Below are 17,736 nucleotides of genomic sequence, written 5' to 3' on the forward strand. Positions count from 1 at the left end.
TGAAGCCATGGGCACAAAGGAAAGGCAAACGGCAGCGCGGGAGCCTGGGAGGCCGCCCGCGCCGTTCATCTTTCCCCAGGACAAGGGGCGCAAGGGCAAGCCAGCTGCCCCTTGTCCTGGGGAAAGGCAAAAGGTAGGACGGGAGCCTGGGAGGCCGCCTGCGCCGTTTGCCTTTCCCCAGGACAAGGGGTGTGCGGGCAAACCAGCCGCCCCTTGTCTTGTGGGGCAGGTGAACGGCGCGGGCAGCTGCCGAGCCACTCGTGCACCAGGACAGCCGGCTTGCTGCGTGGGCAGGGGAAGGGCGACCCAGCCAGCTTGCTGCATGGGCGGGGGGGCGACCCAGGAGTGCGCGTGCGCGCAAGAGCCTGACTACAGTTGCTCTGGGCGCTGGCAACCGTAGATCTGGCCCTGGGAATGTCCCCTCCCTGAGGGGAGGCGGCTCGTTGCTGGGTTAAAAACTCCCCCCCTACTCTAAGTGTGTGTGTGTGTGTGTGTGTGTGTGAATGTCCCCTCCCTCCCTGAAGGGAGGCGGCTCATCGCCGCCTCCCCCTGCCCGCCGGGCCTGGCGGCCGCTGCCACCAGCCACCATTCCTGTATCGCTGGAAACAGCGGGGCGCCCTCCCACTTTGGCCTTCCCGATTCCAGATCGGAAATGGGACTTGATCGGTTAGAATCGGTGGTGTCATGGCTCAGTCTGAGAGTGAGGTCTCCTCGGGAGGAGAGGAGCCTTGTGTAGCCAACCAGGACTCCTCAGGAGAAGAGGAGCCCTGTGTAGCCAGCCCTAGCCCTGATTCAGCAGAAGCCAGCAATCAGGAGCAACAGCTGCTGGCTGATCAGAGCCTACAGCCAGCAGCTGAGGCACCAGCACCCTCTAGCTCCAATACCACAGAGGAAGCTCAGCCAGGGACTTCTACAGGTGCAGCGCAGCCAAGAGCCTCCACCCCCCAAGGTTCACCCACGCCCAAGGAACGCCGCAGGCAGCGCCAGAGACTGGAACTGCAGGAGAGATGGCGCAGTGCTCGCCTCTTGAGCCAACGCCAGCTGCTGGAGAGTGACGATGAGTAGTGTCAGGATAGAGCCCCAGCAGCTGGCTGAAAACCATGCCTGGCTATAAGAGCGAGTCTGGAGGAACTGTTGGGTGTGGAAGCAATGTGTCTACTGCCTGCAACCACTCCATGTTCCATGAACCTTGCCCGTGCCTGCTTTTGGATCTGACACTATCGGTGGCTGACCTTGGACTGTGCCTGACCTCGCTCTTGGACTCTGGACTCACTCCTGGCTTTATCTCGTGCTCTGACCACCGGTTGACTTGGCTTTTGCTCTTGGAACTCCCCTTTGACTTTGGCCTTAAGGTTTGGACTTGAACCACCCTGCTTGGGCTGGCCCAGCCCATGACAGGTGGCCTGGGTTCGGCAGCAGCCCGGATCCACGAACGGCTTAATCAGTATATTTTTTTTGGATCGTGCTCATCTCTAGTGCAGACCTTCTTCACACCAGTAGCACTTCCATTTTGATGGGATTAAGCTTCAGTTTATTAGCCCACATCCACTCCAAATCTGATCTAGGTACTGGTTCAGGGATTCTACAGCCTCCCTGGGATCAGCTAGAAGAGTGAGATAGAGAGATGTCATCCACATCTCAAATCTCCTGATGACATCACTCAGCAGTTTCATGTAGATGTTAAAGAGTATAGGAGACCTTGCAGGACCCCACAGGCCAAAGGGGCTGAGTAACAGTCCCCCAGCACCACCTTCTGAAACCTACCTTTCATGAAGGGAGGGAACCACTGCAGACAACATCTAATCAGCAGGTCCTCACTAAAAGAGCCCATGCAGATGGGCTGTACTACTAAGGGAGGGATTTAGGCTATACTGCTCATTGGTGTGATCGAGGATGGAACTTTGTAAGTTCTTAAGTATGACAGGATGCTGTGAGCCCTATGTGATCTATCAGCCACTGGCACTAGTAAAAACAGGAAGCTTATCTGTCAGTATACAGCTCACAAAGGTAAGAGCAAGGCAGTATCTGGCATTCCTAAACTAAAAGAAGACGTAAAGAAAACAGTGGCGAAGGAGAAGAAACCCAGAACATTTTGACATGTTAAGGGGGAAAAGATGACAGAAAAATAGCAAAACAGCAAATGCTAAGAACTAGGAAAGACCACATGAGTGAGTAAATATGGTCCTAGCAACAGGTTTATTAAATGATGTCTAAAAGTTTGCAGCTGAGAATTTTAAGTATTTTGAACTGAACAACAACAGAAATAGAGGAAATAGCTGTTTCATAGAAAATGAAGCAGAACAGCATTAATGTATAGAATTTCATGGAATTAAAAACAAAATACTTACATTATTCTTCTGGCAAATAATTTCCTATAAAGAAAAAGATACGCAGGAGTGAGAACCACCTGTAAACAACTTAAATAAGAATGTTGACTTGGCCCCACAATGTTCCTTCTGCTTGTGCTGCTCCTGGATCCAAGTATTAGCAATTCTCACCCCATCCCCTTGGAAGAGAATCTGAAAGTGAGCATGGTGAGGAGAAAACAGCCTGGTTCATTTTCATGAGAAAATTGCAGGTACAAGAAAGATTAAGCATTCCTTTATCTTGCTTGCCCATCCCCATGAACATGCTTCCCTCTAACCTCACATTCCTCTATTCTCTTCTTTTTTATTTAACTTGAGTCCATGCTCAATTTCCCGCCATAATAACACTACAACAATGAATTGAGCTGCCTACTAATAAAGCACTATTTCTTTCGTGAGAGTATACTGGGATAGGCTGCATGGGCTTTCACTACAGGCTATCCTGTCTCAGGAGTGGCCTGAGGGTTCCTTCAAACTCTTTGGTCCTACGTCTATACCAGAGTCTCCTGATTTTCATTTTGTTTGGATTTATTTTCTGTTGTGTTTCTTGTTTGTCTGCTGCTTCTCTGCCCATTAAAAGCATACTCGTTCAAAGAACAACCCGGGGCAATGGCTGACAAAAAAAGAAATATGAGATTACTTCTGGCAACATCCCCCTTACCACTTCAAGAAGCAAGTTTACATAGAACAATGTTTCAGATATCACAATGAAACTATTGGAACTGTGTTTAATAGAGTTGAATAAGGATTATTTCCTGGTGGGGAAACAAGATGGTTTATGTAGCATACAGTAGGGATCTGCAACCTATGGCTCTACAACCAAACACAGCTCAATATGGAAGTAAATATTGCTCTTTTAAAAAGAAAACAAAATCATTATGTTAAGATACTGGATGGGTAGACGGAATGCTAGAATAACCACTGTTTGAAAGGACTGTTAGGCAAAGATTGTTTATTATTTGCCTAAAGGGTTTTACAGAATAGGAAAGATAAAGGTAAACAGTAATTCAAGTGTAAAACATGTGCCAATTTATGCTAGTGCATCAAAACAGCTGTGCAGGGTGCTCACGTACGACTTACTGGGAAGACCTCATATGTGCCATTTCCTAATAAAGGACTCACCGTTTGGGCTGCAGAAACTGTATGAATTATTAATCAACATGTCAATGATCATTAATGTTAAGTTGTATATTTTCAGTTATGCAAATTGCCTTACACTGTTTCTTGTTAATCTTTACTTTGAATTTTGACATAGCAGAGCTATGATAAAAGATTGCTCGATCCCAACATAACATTTGATTTTTACTTTGATGAACACTTATTTTCTCATATTATTTTTGTTCTGAGACCTTCCAAAACAGAGGAGAGTTTTTTCTTTTTCTTTTTTTTAATTTAAAATATATATTTATCCACCTTTCTACAAAAAGCTCAAAGGGGTTTACAGTATGAAATATAAACAAACAAAACAACAGTTTTTACAATATGAAACAAATAACAATTAAAATATAAACAACCCAAACAGTTAAAAAACAGATTTAAAGCACAGTATAAAATACATCTAAAAAGCGATTTTAAATAAAACAGTCTTCAGCTGCCTCCTGAAGCTAGAGAGTTAGGGGGCAGGTACACCTCCCTGGGGAGACCGTTCCATAATCATGGGACTGCCACTTAAAAGGCTCTCTCCTGTGTATCCAGCAATCGAGCTTCTTTGGTTGGTGGGAGAGTCAGGATGACTTCTCCCTGTGATCTTAATTCCTGGGCAGGAAAGTACAGGAGAAGATGGTCCTTCAGATAACCCGGTTTCAAGTCATGTAGGGCTTTAGAGGACTGAACCAACACCTTGAATTGGGCTCGGAAGTGGATTGGTAGCCAGTGTAGTTGCTGTAGAACTCAACGAGGTTTTTTCAAGCACAGGACAAATCAGCACCTCCTTGAGCAGGGGTGGTATAATTCCCATTCTCAAGAAAGCATTTATCACTCCCCTTACCCAGTCAGCCAGTCTCATCCTATCCCAACAGCCTTTATCAGCTGGGAAGCTCTCAGACCACACTGAACAATTCAGCTGGACTATTACATGCAGAATTTTCCAACACATGCAAGACCTACTTTGAGACTGAAAGGGTAAGACATATGAAAAATATTATGTATTCATATGCAGAGCTAGGAAGATTTGCACATGAAGTGACAGTAACGTTTTCACTTATGGATGCTTTTAGGGGCAGAATGATGGTCAGAATTTACTTGGAGAATAAAAGATTTTCCTCTGGGTCAAACAGTGTGCTGAGACTGTATATTTTCAGATAGAGGGAAGGAGCGGAGGGATCTTATCATCATAAAGCACTTCAGCATCTGAGCTTGCACCCCATACATGAGGCATCTTGAGTCATTTATTAACTGTTTCTAAAATATAATGATAAGCAATACTAAAAAGTGTGTAAGCACAGAAGGTCTTGCCACTGGGCATTGAAAAATTACTGTGAATGACTCTTCTCTAAATCCCCTTCTCTTTTGTTCTCCAGGGAGATCAATTACCTTCAGTGATTGTAGAGAGTCCGTGTTTGTGTCACAGTAGAGAATAATGTTGTTGGCCATGCTGAAGCTCTCTCTGACTCCCAGATGATAAAAAAGAGAGGGCTGACGGAAAGCATCACTCATCTCCACTACCGCAATATCTACAAGAGAAAACAATTATTATAAACCAGTCTGTTCTAATGTTGTTAAAATCCAGCACTCAGATATTTCTAATAAACCATCTGACTTCCCTCAACAACCAGGGACTATCTAGCCTTCATTTTTAAAGTCTTTTAAATGGGAATTACAGAAGGGAAGGTGTGACGGGCTGCACTTAACAGCGTGTTTCCCCAGTGCAGTAAAATCAGAGAGCTGGGAGGGGAAAGGTTAAACTATTCCCTAGAATGGAAAGCTTGAGTGATAGAGTGCTCCCTCTTTTCTGATTGGTCAGTGCCAGCTGAAAACAAAACTATACGATCAAGTAAGTGCTGAAGAGAGGGTTTTTAAAAAATTATTCGGGACTGGAGTTTCTGTCAGAACCAGTCTGAAGGCAGTCAGTTGGTTTCTGACAGAATCTGGAGTCAGAAAGTCTGACAAGAAAAGTTAGAAAGGTTCACCTTTAGAGTGGAGAAGACTCCTTTGCCTTAACCGTAGCATTACTGCCCTGAGGAAGAATTTCTATCTAAAAATTCAAAGTCTAATTTCAGAGGAGTCTAAGTGTCAGCATAAGCTGAAGTACATTTTACACAGACATCAGAGAACTGAGCGTGGGTGTTGGTGAGAGAGATTGGGTAGTGGGTTGAGATTTCCAAAAAGAAAAAGGGTTATATCTTCTGAGAAGAAGATTAATTCCTGCCCAGTTTTGAAAGGGGTTTCGCTCTGAGGACCACGGATCTGTTGTGAAGGGGAAACGGCTTTATACTGCCCGGGCCGCTAGTTTCAAGAAAGGAGTGAATTTGATGCACAAAGTAAGTGACTAACTCCAGAAAACCTGAAGTGTCATAGGAAACTTCCTGAAGAAACATTTTTGCTGTACCTAAATTATGAAGTAAAACACCTCTCACTGTTAAGAACCAAGAATATATGAAAATAAGCTTCAAAGATACCATTTTTCCTGTTACACGAAGTGTATTCTGTAATACCAACAAAATAATACCTCCACATTTCCATCCCCTGATTACACTTACTCAATCCCTACCTGTTAAATAAAGTTATTTCTTTTTTAATGTTATACAGTCTCTAGTGCCATTTTCCAAGCACAAAAGGAAGAGGGCTCCTGGTTTTCCCCATCAAGTTCCATCGCTGGGCTCAAGGCCAAACTTATATACGCGTGTCAGGGTAGGATAGACAGACTTTCATAACCACAAATATTAATATGCTCCTTGGGGCTGCTCAGTTAAAGCAGAGAAACTGAATTTTGGTGGGAAATCTGCCTCACAGTGGGGAGAGTGAAGGGGCAGGGTCCATCATAGAAGGGTTTCCCCCTTTTTTAAAATTACGTGAAGGTATGATGTTGGTTTGGATGTTGGAATATACATGTTACTTACGTGTTCTTTCTTATGGTTTTCATCATTGAGCTGTTAAGGGTTAATTGCAGTAATCTGTCACAACTTTGGTTGGCGGTTTCTGCGTGGGGCACCGATCCCATTGGGAAAAACAGGGCCGGCTGGCACTGTTTCCCCATAGAAGGGGATCCCCATAAGGGATCTTGGACCTGGCTTGGCAGTGGTAAGCCCAGCTCGGGAGGCTGACAGGTCAGGCCTGTGTCCAGGTGATGGGGGAGCCACGCAGAGGCTACCGCCCAGTGTGACTCCCTTAACCATCATCCCGTGGTTTCCCCCTGAAGCAGGCAAGCTGGAGGGGTGAGGGGTCATCGGTGGGCAGGCGGGTCTGCCGATGCTGGGATCCGTGCCCCTACGCAGCCATAGCTCCGTAGTTCTGTAACCAATAAAGTTGTGGCCTAATTTTATCCAAAAAACAAGCGTCAGCGTGTTTTTTCCTACCCTGCATATCCCTGCCCTTTGGGATGGCTTCGCAAACTGAATCTTAAGGACATACTCCTGTGATAGTGACTTCTCTTTTCAGTACAGAGCTTGAATAAATTAGCTAAGATGTAAAATGTAAAATGTAAGATGTAAAATTTTGTATTCATGAGCTTCTTTTTTGAAATGGCAGTACAATCAATTACAAAACACACACACAAAATCACAATCATAACTTTCCCTGATGGATCTGTAACATTCTTGGCTGTTTATGAAATGTAACTCCAGAAAAACTGTTCACCAGATTCTGTGTAACGTTTCCACACAGCTTCAAAATGATATAAAAGTTGTTTTCAAATTTTCTACCTTCAGGGAACTATTTCCACATAATTTGTCTAGCACAGACTCTCAGAAAATCTTGGAACATCTTGGGATACACAGTCAGTTCATGGAGTATGTTAGCTGGGCTGACTAGTATGAACTAGTCAGTTCAGCTGTCCTGTATGAACTGAAGGGGAACCCTAGATAACCAACAGTTCCAGTGGCTGCATGTTGCCGGGAAAGAGCTGCAATGGTGTGAAAACTGTAATTCAGAGAAACTTGTCTGTCACTGAGGAACCCTTGACAAAGTTAGGAGGATTTCCAGCTGCTCAGAATGCAGTTAATATTTTACTTGCAAACTGAAAAAAGAATATCTCAAAGAATGTTGTTACAAAGTTTGTACGTAATTTCATCCAGGAGATCTGGCGTATTTTCACCACCAAATACATTTATCCTCAAGCTCTCAGTGTTTTACAATAAACATTCAGTATGATATTGGTTCTTGATTAACTTCTCTCTCATAATCCTGCAGTACCAAAGTCCTCCTTGGCAGCATTCTGTTCCTACTCAGACCCTGAAATATTTTTTTTAAAAAAGTTATAGAGAAGATGGCTCTCTTAATGAATGTACCATCTGTCTCTCTTATCACAGCATTTTCTATTCCTACATATTAAATAAAATGTACTGATTTTTCTAAGAATGAGAGCATATTTCTACACACATATTTATATATCCATCTAGCCTACAAGATTACTCAGGACAGCTCCAGAAGCTTCTCTCCAAAATGGGTGAGTGGGCAACTATGTGGCAAATGAAGTTCAGGGGAGGTAAGTATGAGAGTGATTCCACACACGTTGGATAATGCACTTCCAATTCTCTTTATGGATCATTTGGAATGGATTTTTTTTTGTGCGGAACAAAAAATCCACCTCAAACGATTGATAAAGTGCATTGAAAGTGCATTATCCACCGTGTGTGGAATCAGCCTGAAGTGCTGCACACTGGAACAAAAACTCCCAAGTTCAAGTATATGCTAATGGAAGCTGAACTTGCTGAGAGTAAGAAGGAAAAAGACCTTGGGGTCAGAGTAAGGAGCTCAACTGAAATGTCAACTTAATGTGTGGTAGAGGTAAAAAAAGGGATTGAAATTTTTTTAATATTATCTCAATAGTCTATGGTGTATCTTCATTTGGAATATTATGTGCAGTTTTGGTCACCATATCTCAGTTTTTTACTATTGATTGTATTTGTAGGACCCCTTAATTTTAGTGATGTTTTAAGTTTTAATATATAGTATTTATTGTTGCTTTTAATGTTATAAATTGCCTTGGGCCTTGTTCATGGGAGAGGTGGTATAAAAAACTAAAAAATAAAATAAGGGTTGACCCCTCCCATCATTACTTTTCCTGGGCAGCTGTGCACATAGGGCAGAGAACTTTAAGCTCCTGGGGTGGCCAAGTGATCCATGGAAGGGGGCACTTTGCATCTGGATGCCAGTGGGGAGGAAAAGGGTTTGAGCTGATCAGCCACATTTTAACAAAGTGTAAAGAGAGGAGTCTTTGGAGATGAGGGGATGACTCTGCCCCACAGGATTATTACTGAAAAACTGAATAAACATTTTGCGTGGTTTTTCACTGAGGAAAAGATTACACCACAAATCAGTTCTCAGGGGTAGTGAATGACTTCAGTGGTCTTCAAGTTGCTCTGCATAGGATTGAACTAGAATCTGGGCCTTTTCAGAGTCAAATTCAGATGATTAAGCAAGGACATACCAGTTTAAAAATTATGATGAATGGTATGTAGAGAATTTCCCCAAAAGTAAGGGGAAAGGGGAAAGTAAGGGGAAAGTAAAATCGATAAGCAGTTGAGTCAGAAAAGTGCAATTCTATGTAGTTTCATCCGTTTAAACCCATTTATTTCAATGGTCTTGGACTGGAGTAACTCTGCTTAGGTTTACACGGTGAAAGAAATTCATAGAGGAAGAGAGAGAGAGTTGTAGTCTGTTGCAATGTTTATTGTCTGTTTCACCTTGTTTTTACTACATTGTCTTGTACCTTTATAATCCACTTTCTGCATTATGCTATGTCATACCTTAGACAATTTTTTGTTTACATCTTATATACTAATAGTCTAGTGGCCCTGATCTGAGGATACTTAAATCCTGAAACTGGGGTCATGAACAGACCACACAGATCTTCTTCCTATACATCTGAAAAATGCCCCAGGTTTGCAGAAAAATTTGAAATCTTTAAAAAAATACATGGACCATGTGTTAAAAACCATAACAGTTCTAACAGCATTCCAGGTATAGTTTCTGTCAGTAAAAGACAGTGGAGGGCCTTTTCCAGGGCTGTTCTGGCCTTTAAGGGAGAAATCATCGGAGCCAGGCCCAGAAGCAAGCACCAGGTGACTCAATACCACCTGATTTGCATAACTTAACCAGCACTGGCTGCTTGCACGTGTACTGTATGTATCATAGTGGTTACAGTTTCAGAATAGGATGTGGGAGACCCTGGTTTGAATCACCACTCTGCAGTGGAAGCTCACTGGGAGCCTTAGATCCAGTCACACACTCTCAGCCTAACCTACCTCACATAGTTGTTGTGAAGATAACATGGAGCCAAGGATAATAATGTAAGCTGCTTTGGGTCTCCACTGTGGAAAAAGTCAGTATATAAATGAAGAAAATCAACACATATAGATGAGGATGAGGCACATAAAATGTGTTTCGTGGGTTTGAAGAACAGGATGTAGGGAAAGATGAACATATGGAGGCTATCAGGAGAAGGAAAAGAGGAAATTGTGTGGGAAAGGGAATACTGGGAAAAGTACTCTCCCCTCCCCCCCACAAGTTCTTGCAAGTTCCCCACTACACAACTAGGCCCAGCTAAGCCAACACCATACAACTGGGCCATAGAGGGAAAGCTGCTGGGAGGAAGGAAGGAAAGCTGAAGACAGTGGAGCAGGCAATGGTGGGTGGGAAGAAGGAAAAAGGAAAAGGAGAGAGACTATGAGCTACCCAGGGAAGGGAAAGAGGACATCATGGGGGAGAGGGAAAATGATATGCCCCTGGCAAGTCCTTGCAGGCCCCCCACTTGTTGTTTTATAATTCTATGATCTTAGTTCTATTGCCTTGTTTATTGGGCATCTTATATTGTCTGACTGAATTTTTAAAAATGTTTTGTAATCCACCTTGAGCCTCAGAGAGAAATGCAGGCTATAAGTTAAATAAATAAATAAAATATATGGCTATTAGCCATAATGGCTAAATGAAAATTCCAGGATCAGAAGCAGTACATTCCTGAATACCAACATCTTCACTCAACTGAGCAAGGTCTTCTGCAGGAGCCACCCTACAAATAGGCAAAATCGACCATTGCCTGCACATACACATCGTCCCCACCTTATGGAATGGCCTGCCTGATGAGGTCATGAAGGCTCCCATCTACCTGGCTTTCCACAGATAATGAAAAATTGAATTATTCAGGAGGGCTTTTTTTACACAGGTAAAAGGGCTTTGTCCTTGAGAGCTCTTTCAAGTTTGCACCTGTGGCTCATGGCCTCTTATATGGTTGGAATAGACAGTGCCAACCAACCTCAATCTCCGGGGGCGGGGGGAGTCACAAAACCCAAGATGTTTTAACTCAAAAGGAAAGGAATTGGATGAATTTCATTACACCTTCAACTTTTATATTTTATTTATTTATTTAAAACATTTTTATGCTGTCCACCCTTTCTTAACAAAACAAAAAATCAAAAAGCACTGGGTTAAGCAATGTGTTCATGTAGGTTCCAGATTAGAAAACAAACTGGAGCAGGACTACCATTGACTCTGCACAACTACTTTTATCTTCTAGTTTAGTGGTCTTCAACTCATGAAATAAGATCCTGATGTAGACTTCAGTCCTGCTCTGTAGGGGTTCACAACCCAGCAAGTAATCATTTCTTTACTTCCTTTTAGGACTTACTACAAACATACGTGTGTGTGTGTGTGTGTGTGTGTGTGTGTGTGTGTGTGTGTGTGTGATGTGCCGTCAAGTTGCCATTAACTTATGGTGACTCCAGCAAAGGAGCTGTCAAGGCAAGTGAGAAGCAGAGGTGATTTACCAGTATTGACCTTGTTTAGCTTCTGAGGTCTGACAAGATTGGGCTATACTATGCCGCCTTCCCTCCCACCATACATACATAGACAGTCATAATTCCTGCCTCTCATTGCTGAGAAGAACAGCAACACAGGAAGATGAGATTGCTCAGTGATAGAGAGATTCCTCTAGGCTCTGAGTTGTGTCTTGTTCTTCGCTAGGGGACCTCTCTTCCTCCCGAAGGCTCTGTCAGTTTCATCTCCCCTTCCTGGAGGTGAAGATGAAACTAACAAACCCTCTGAGGAGCATCTCCGCCCTGTCTTTTTAAACTACCCTTGGGTAGAGAGGTGAAATTGATAGAGCTTTTGGCTCAACTTTTAAAACTGCACTTCCCAGCTAACATTGTGTCTCCCTACACATGAGCGTCCTCATGTAAGAGGTCCCGTGTAGAGAGACTCTTAGTGAAATCAGGAAGTGACATGGGGATGTTTCATTTTGGTTTTATCATGAAATATGATGAACATAAAATTGTCCTGACCAAAAAGGGGTAGGAAGGATATCACAGTCAACACTAAGTTTTTAATCTATTATATGTATACAGTATTTGTATTTAGTTGCATGTAACTGCAATATTTATTAATTTAATTTACATGCCACCTCTCCAGAATCCTATTGCAGGAAGGATATGCAAATTTACTACAGCCCACTAGTCTATCATGCATTTCTTTCTATTGATGTTCTTTAACAAATAGCTAAACTAGAGTAGAAAGCAGTTCAAAGCTAACAGGAGAAGACAGGAAGACAAAAGTAGCAGAAGTAAGACTATTTAGTTTCAGTTCTGTTTCTTACTTATCAATTCTGGTGTTGATTGTAGTTTAAACTGCCATGCCCGAAGCATAAATAAATGAGAGACTTAAAAGTATATCCTATATGCTACCTGCTGAGATATCTATACTTCACAAGGTCAAAAAAGAGAACAATTATTGACAAGCCTAAATAATAGACTTGGCGCATTAGCTATTCAAACTAGGCAGTAGGGCATTTCTCAGGAAAATAAACGGTGCAAGTTAGTTCTTGGAAGCTAGTCCATTAAATGACCAAACATGCTCAGATAATGAGTTTGTTTAAAATGAAAATTAATGCAGAGGAAAAGATCATATTGTTGTTACTGTGGTTTGTTGCTGAATTATTGGCTTTTTAATATTAGTGCTTTAATTGAAATTGTTATCAGCCCTGTATGTTTCAAACATAAAGGGGGGATATAGTTTAAATATATGACTGTTTATCAACTAATTCTACATATCAAAATTATCTAACCAAAAACCAGCTATGTGAAGCATATAAATACACAGTTTTGAATGGGGCGGGGGGAGGGAGAAAGACTTTTTAAATCTAATATTTCTCTACTTGATCTCTCTATAAGGTATTAAATGGACACAGTAAATTTTCTATGGGGGTGCAGCATACTTTTTAATTTTGGGGGGTATTGCCCTTGAACTTAAGGAGGCAATTTCCCTATGAACATTCTCTCTCTCTCCCCCCCACCACATTCTCCCCAATATACTGGTTTTCACCAAAAATACACAATAAAATAATAATAAATCCAATGTAGGCATTTTTCAGTGAAATTTTCCTTCTAAAGAACAGTTTTGCTAAATTGAAATATGTATGCTGCAGAAAACAAAATAAGATTATTTATGCAACAGCCATGATAATCCAATCACCTTTCTCTCCAACACCAACCTGACTATTCCAATGACTGTAAGAGGAGACTCACTCCTGCCTAGGGTTGCTAACCTCCAGATAGGGCCTGGAGATCTCTCAGAATTACATCTGATCTCCAGGCCACAGAGATCAGTTCCCCTAGAGAAAATAGATGCTTTGAGGGTGTACCCTATGGCATTATACCCTACTGGGGTCCCTCCCTTTCCCAAAATTCTACCATCCCTAGGCTCTCCCCCTGAATCTCCAGGGATTTCCCCCTTCAGCATGCCAAGCAGATGTTCTACCACTGAGCCACTGCCCCTCCCCATCTTAGTGACTGCTCCACACAACAAATATAACACGCAAGAGATAGTCAACATTCCATATTTTTTTGTGTGTGGTCCTCCAGACCTACCTCCAAGATAGCCACAGACTACAATTTAAGCAGCATAGCAGAAAAAGCCAGGATTTTTTAGTCATCTGGATGCTGGTCTTTACTATGAAACACAGGGCCATACTAGCATGCCCAAAAAACTTAGTAACTGCTAAGACCAGTGTTTGTCCCTATGAACCTGATGCCCTTACTGTTTTATTTAAAGACATGAGGCACTAGAGAACAAAATTAATGGGAAGTTGCATCTAATAACATTTCATCAGGAGGCTTTCGTTAATGAGTTTTGTTCATATCCCAAGTCTCACAGCATGCATATTTGAGGTTCTAAAGAAAGTTCTCCCAGTTGAGATCAACAGGTTAGTGATTCTAACATTATCCCAATGTTCTAGAGACATATATAGCATGACTCTTTCTCATCCTGCTTTAGTAATGTCAGAACTGGACAATGAAGTCTGGATATTCCTTTGGTAATTTTAAAACAGAATCATTTAGAATAATGCTGTTAAAAATCTACCACATGATATATTGCACAGAGAACAAAAGAGAAGGGGAGAAAGAAGACAGTCTGCTACTTCTATCATATTTCAGTCCTGTTGGGTATGAAATGTATGGGCACGAGACAATGAAACATGCAAAACCACTTTGTCATTCTCTGATGACCCCCCCACCCCCCTCCATCATTGCTTTGTTTGGACTGGGAAAAAATAGATGGAAGAAAAAGGAGAAAGTGGAGGACCAAATGAGCTGCAGTTATCCTACACTTCTAGTCTGATAGAGGATTGTCTACACTAGCTGCATTACCACCACTATTTTCATTTGTTGTTATGTTGAGCAGGAGAGAGAAATGAAGGGAAAAAATCCTGAAATATTCGTTAAAATACTAAAGTGGGCCTGTGTTTCAGGTTGGATTAAAATACCAGTCTAAATAAGTGGCCTGAGGGAACAGGAAGGAACAGACTAGGAGGGGTAAGGAGCAAATTAACAGCACAACCTCCAACATTTCACAAATTACAAGGATATTTCAGTATATGAATGGGTGTAACTATGTGTGAATTCCGGTAACCTAGCAGTATAGACTTGCAAACAATGGTGAAGCCAACACTATCCAGACTTAAATGCGCTACAAGCAGAAACTAAAATCGCATGAAACAGATGAGTCCAGATGACAAACCCAGGGAAGGAAGTAAAATAGACATGGGTATTACATTGATTTTATACTATTTAAAGGTTAATGGTCTCATTCTACAGCTGAGGCACAGCAATCAGTAACTAGCTACGGTTGCCAGGTTCCCTTGCCCTCCCAGCGGGAGGTGAGTGACACGGCACTTAACTTATTGACTCCCTCCCAGTGCACCATCACTTCCAGGAGTGATGTCATCACACAGGCCCCAGGAGCATTCCTGCGCTTTGCACCAGGCCGATTTGGGCCCCAAGCAGGAATGCTCCCAGGGCTTGTGCGATGATGTCACTCTTATTGCTGTTTTTAAAAAAGAGCTGGTACTCGTATATGGTTGCACTGATTTCTATCAGTTCCCCCCCTCAAGACTTGAGAGATTCCTCCCCAAAAGATGCCAATACTCAGTACTGCTGAGTACCATCACCAACAAAGCCCCATTACTCACTATTTCTGCTTAAGAATTCTGGGCTATGGATTTATTATCTCATCCTGGGCTAATCATAGGGCTACCAGGTGCCTCAGTGGGGGTAAAGCATCCCTTGCTCCCACCCTTTGCCCACCATAACCACTCACCTGGCTGGCAGGAGAGAAAGGAGGGAGAACAGGTCTCCAAGGTGCACTCCCAAGGTGGTGCAATGATGTCACTCCTGGTAGTGACATCATTGTGCCACATCAGGAGCTCTCCCACGCTTCACATGGGGCCAATCTGGGCCCCAAACAGAAGTGACACTGGGAGGATAAGGGGACTCGGCAACCCTAATTCTGCTCTGGAGCTGGTAAAGGGGAGGAGAGTTCACACATAGTACCTCTCAAGATGTCACTGATGTCAGTTCTGCAGGCATTCTAGATTAACTTTTGTCGATATAAAATATGAATTCCAAACAAGAAAAACATGCACATGAAACTTTCAATTCAGTAAACACCCAGTTATGTGTTAACTTAATTACTAGTTAGCTAATACTAATCTAAGTCAAATTGCACTTATGTTTCCACAACAGAAAGCGGATATGACTCATATGAATGAGATTCTTAACACCCTGCATGAAGGCTGCTCTGCTTTGTAAAACTGGATTAAACAAACAAGATAAACAGGTTTGCTTTCATTTTTGAGCGGTAGTAGAGCTGTAGTTTGTGACAGCAATGATTTAGCTCTTATTAATCTGGTTTGCAACCAAAAGATTAAATTGGAAGGGGAAACAAGACAACATCCTGAATAATCTGGTATCATCTGCCATTCCCAATTTCAATGGGGCTGTGTGGGACCCTGCTGCTCACTTTCCTCCATCGTAAAAACTGTCCATTTATTCCTACTGTCTGTTTCCTGACATTTAACCAATTTGTAATCTGTAAGAGTTCCCATCCTCTTATTCCATGACTGCTAAGCTTATTCAGGAGTCTTTGGTGAGGTACTTTGTCAAAAGTCTTTTGGAAACAAAGCATATGGTATCTACCTGATCATTCTTATCCACATTCCTTGTTAACCTTCTCAAAGAATTACAAAAAGTTGGTAATGCAAGAATCGCTTTTGCAGAAGATATACTGATTTTCCTTCAACAAATTTGTCCCTCTATGTGCTTAAGAATTGTATCTTTAGTAACAGTTTCTACTGACTTACCTGGTAGAGATATTAGGCTATTTGTTTTGTCAGAAACTGCGTTCTTTCTTCATGTCCCATTTTTTGCCTTTCCACTTTTGGCCTTTTATGTCTCTAACCACACAAGCACCCTTTTAGATTTGATGGTACTTTTCCTAACTTGAGATATGCATTGTCTGTAAAATTCCCTCTTTTGAAATAAAACATGATTGTTTTGGACTGAGAAGGGAATCAACTTTCCATTAACATGAATGCTGAACTGTTCTCTACCAATGCAACAACCAAGTCCAGGGTCAGTACTTCTCAAGTTGTCTTTGTGACTAACTGTTCGAATGCACGATTATTTATATCATCCTTGTTTGCATGGCGTGAATTGAGCACACATTTGTCTGGTCAGTATGAGGGTAGTTGAAGTCACCAGTAGAGATGGGCATGAATGAGAAAAAACTCGAACCATGCGGTTCGTGGTTCGTCACGTTTCACGAACCACAAACCACGAACTTTCACAAACCTGCCCCAGTTCGTTTGTTTCGTGAAAACGTCACTTCTGGGCCAGCAAATCACCACTTCCGGGTCAGCAGAAGATCACTTCTGGGTCAACAGAAGGTCATTTCTGGGTCAGCAGAAAGTCTGCAGAAAGCCCAACCCCCCGTTGCCTAGGAAACTGATTGACTGGCACCAGGCTGTCTGCAGTGACAAACCAAAAAACAAACCAAACAAACTGCCCTAAAGTTTGTGGCAGTTCGTCAGGAATGGGCTCTGACGAACTGCTGGTTCGCGAACCACAAACTGGCCTGGTTCATGACAAACTTTGGTTCATATTTTGGTTCGTGCCCATCTCTAGTCACCAATATTAAATATTTTTTACCATAGTCACCTCTTTATTTTTCTCTCCATTTCCAGATCCAGAAATGGTATGGATAAGGAAAGGAAATAGGACTGTGAACAAATGGATATAATAAAAGTAGCTGTGACTGAACCCAGGCAAAACTAAAAGGTAGTGAAGAATCTGCACACTCTACTGGGAATAAGTTTGCCAATAATAAGAACAGCAATTCCCAGTGTGATGCCTATTGGTAGTTTGCCAATGCCAATGCATGTTGATGTGTTTCCTGGTGCCCACTTGAATCACCATTCTGACCTTCTACTTGCTTTTCTTATTTCTTCTGAATGGAACTACATGAGACGTGTGGGTGCATGTTGGATCCTACAAAATTCTCTGGGAAGTGTAGGTTTTAAAAAAAAACAGCCACTCGAAGCGATTCTCAGCCATTGAGAATCACAACTGGAGGGACTCTCTCTCTCTCTTAAAAAAATCCTCTGGGAACTTGGGATGGGGGGGGAATGACTTAACAGAAGGCAGGAAACAGCCGACGTGTTTTGCATGCAAGAGAGAAACCCAGTCCCTCCCAGTCCACTGTTCTTCTCCCGGTGGGGACTCGCAGTGTGGATTCTCTCTCTCTCTCTCTGCTTTTTTCCTGCCTCCTGTTACATCCCTCTCACCCCGTCTCCAAGCTCCTGAAGGAAAACCGAGCCGAGTAGATTTTTGGGAGAGAATCTCTCCAGTCAAGTGGCTGTTCTTTGTAAGAAAATCCACTTGGCTCA

General features: G+C 42.5%; 1 protein-coding gene across 2 annotated transcripts in view; it reads right to left on the minus strand.

The window, feature by feature from the left end:
* MAP3K5 (mitogen-activated protein kinase kinase kinase 5) overlaps positions 1 to 17,736 on the minus strand; it is a 167,355-nt gene that overhangs the window by 118,393 nt on the left and 31,226 nt on the right. For both annotated transcript variants that reach the window (XM_054975933.1, XM_054975943.1), the window contains exons 2-3: positions 4,899 to 5,038; positions 2,349 to 2,372 (exon numbers count right to left, since the gene is read on the minus strand). In XM_054975933.1, the coding sequence (XP_054831908.1) occupies positions 2,349 to 2,372; positions 4,899 to 5,038 (164 nt within the window). The remainder of the gene's footprint in view (positions 1 to 2,348; positions 2,373 to 4,898; positions 5,039 to 17,736) is intronic.

Source organism: Eublepharis macularius, chromosome 1 (assembly GCF_028583425.1).
Source record: "Eublepharis macularius isolate TG4126 chromosome 1, MPM_Emac_v1.0, whole genome shotgun sequence".
In the NCBI taxonomy this organism is placed as follows: Eukaryota; Metazoa; Chordata; class Lepidosauria; order Squamata; family Eublepharidae; genus Eublepharis; species Eublepharis macularius.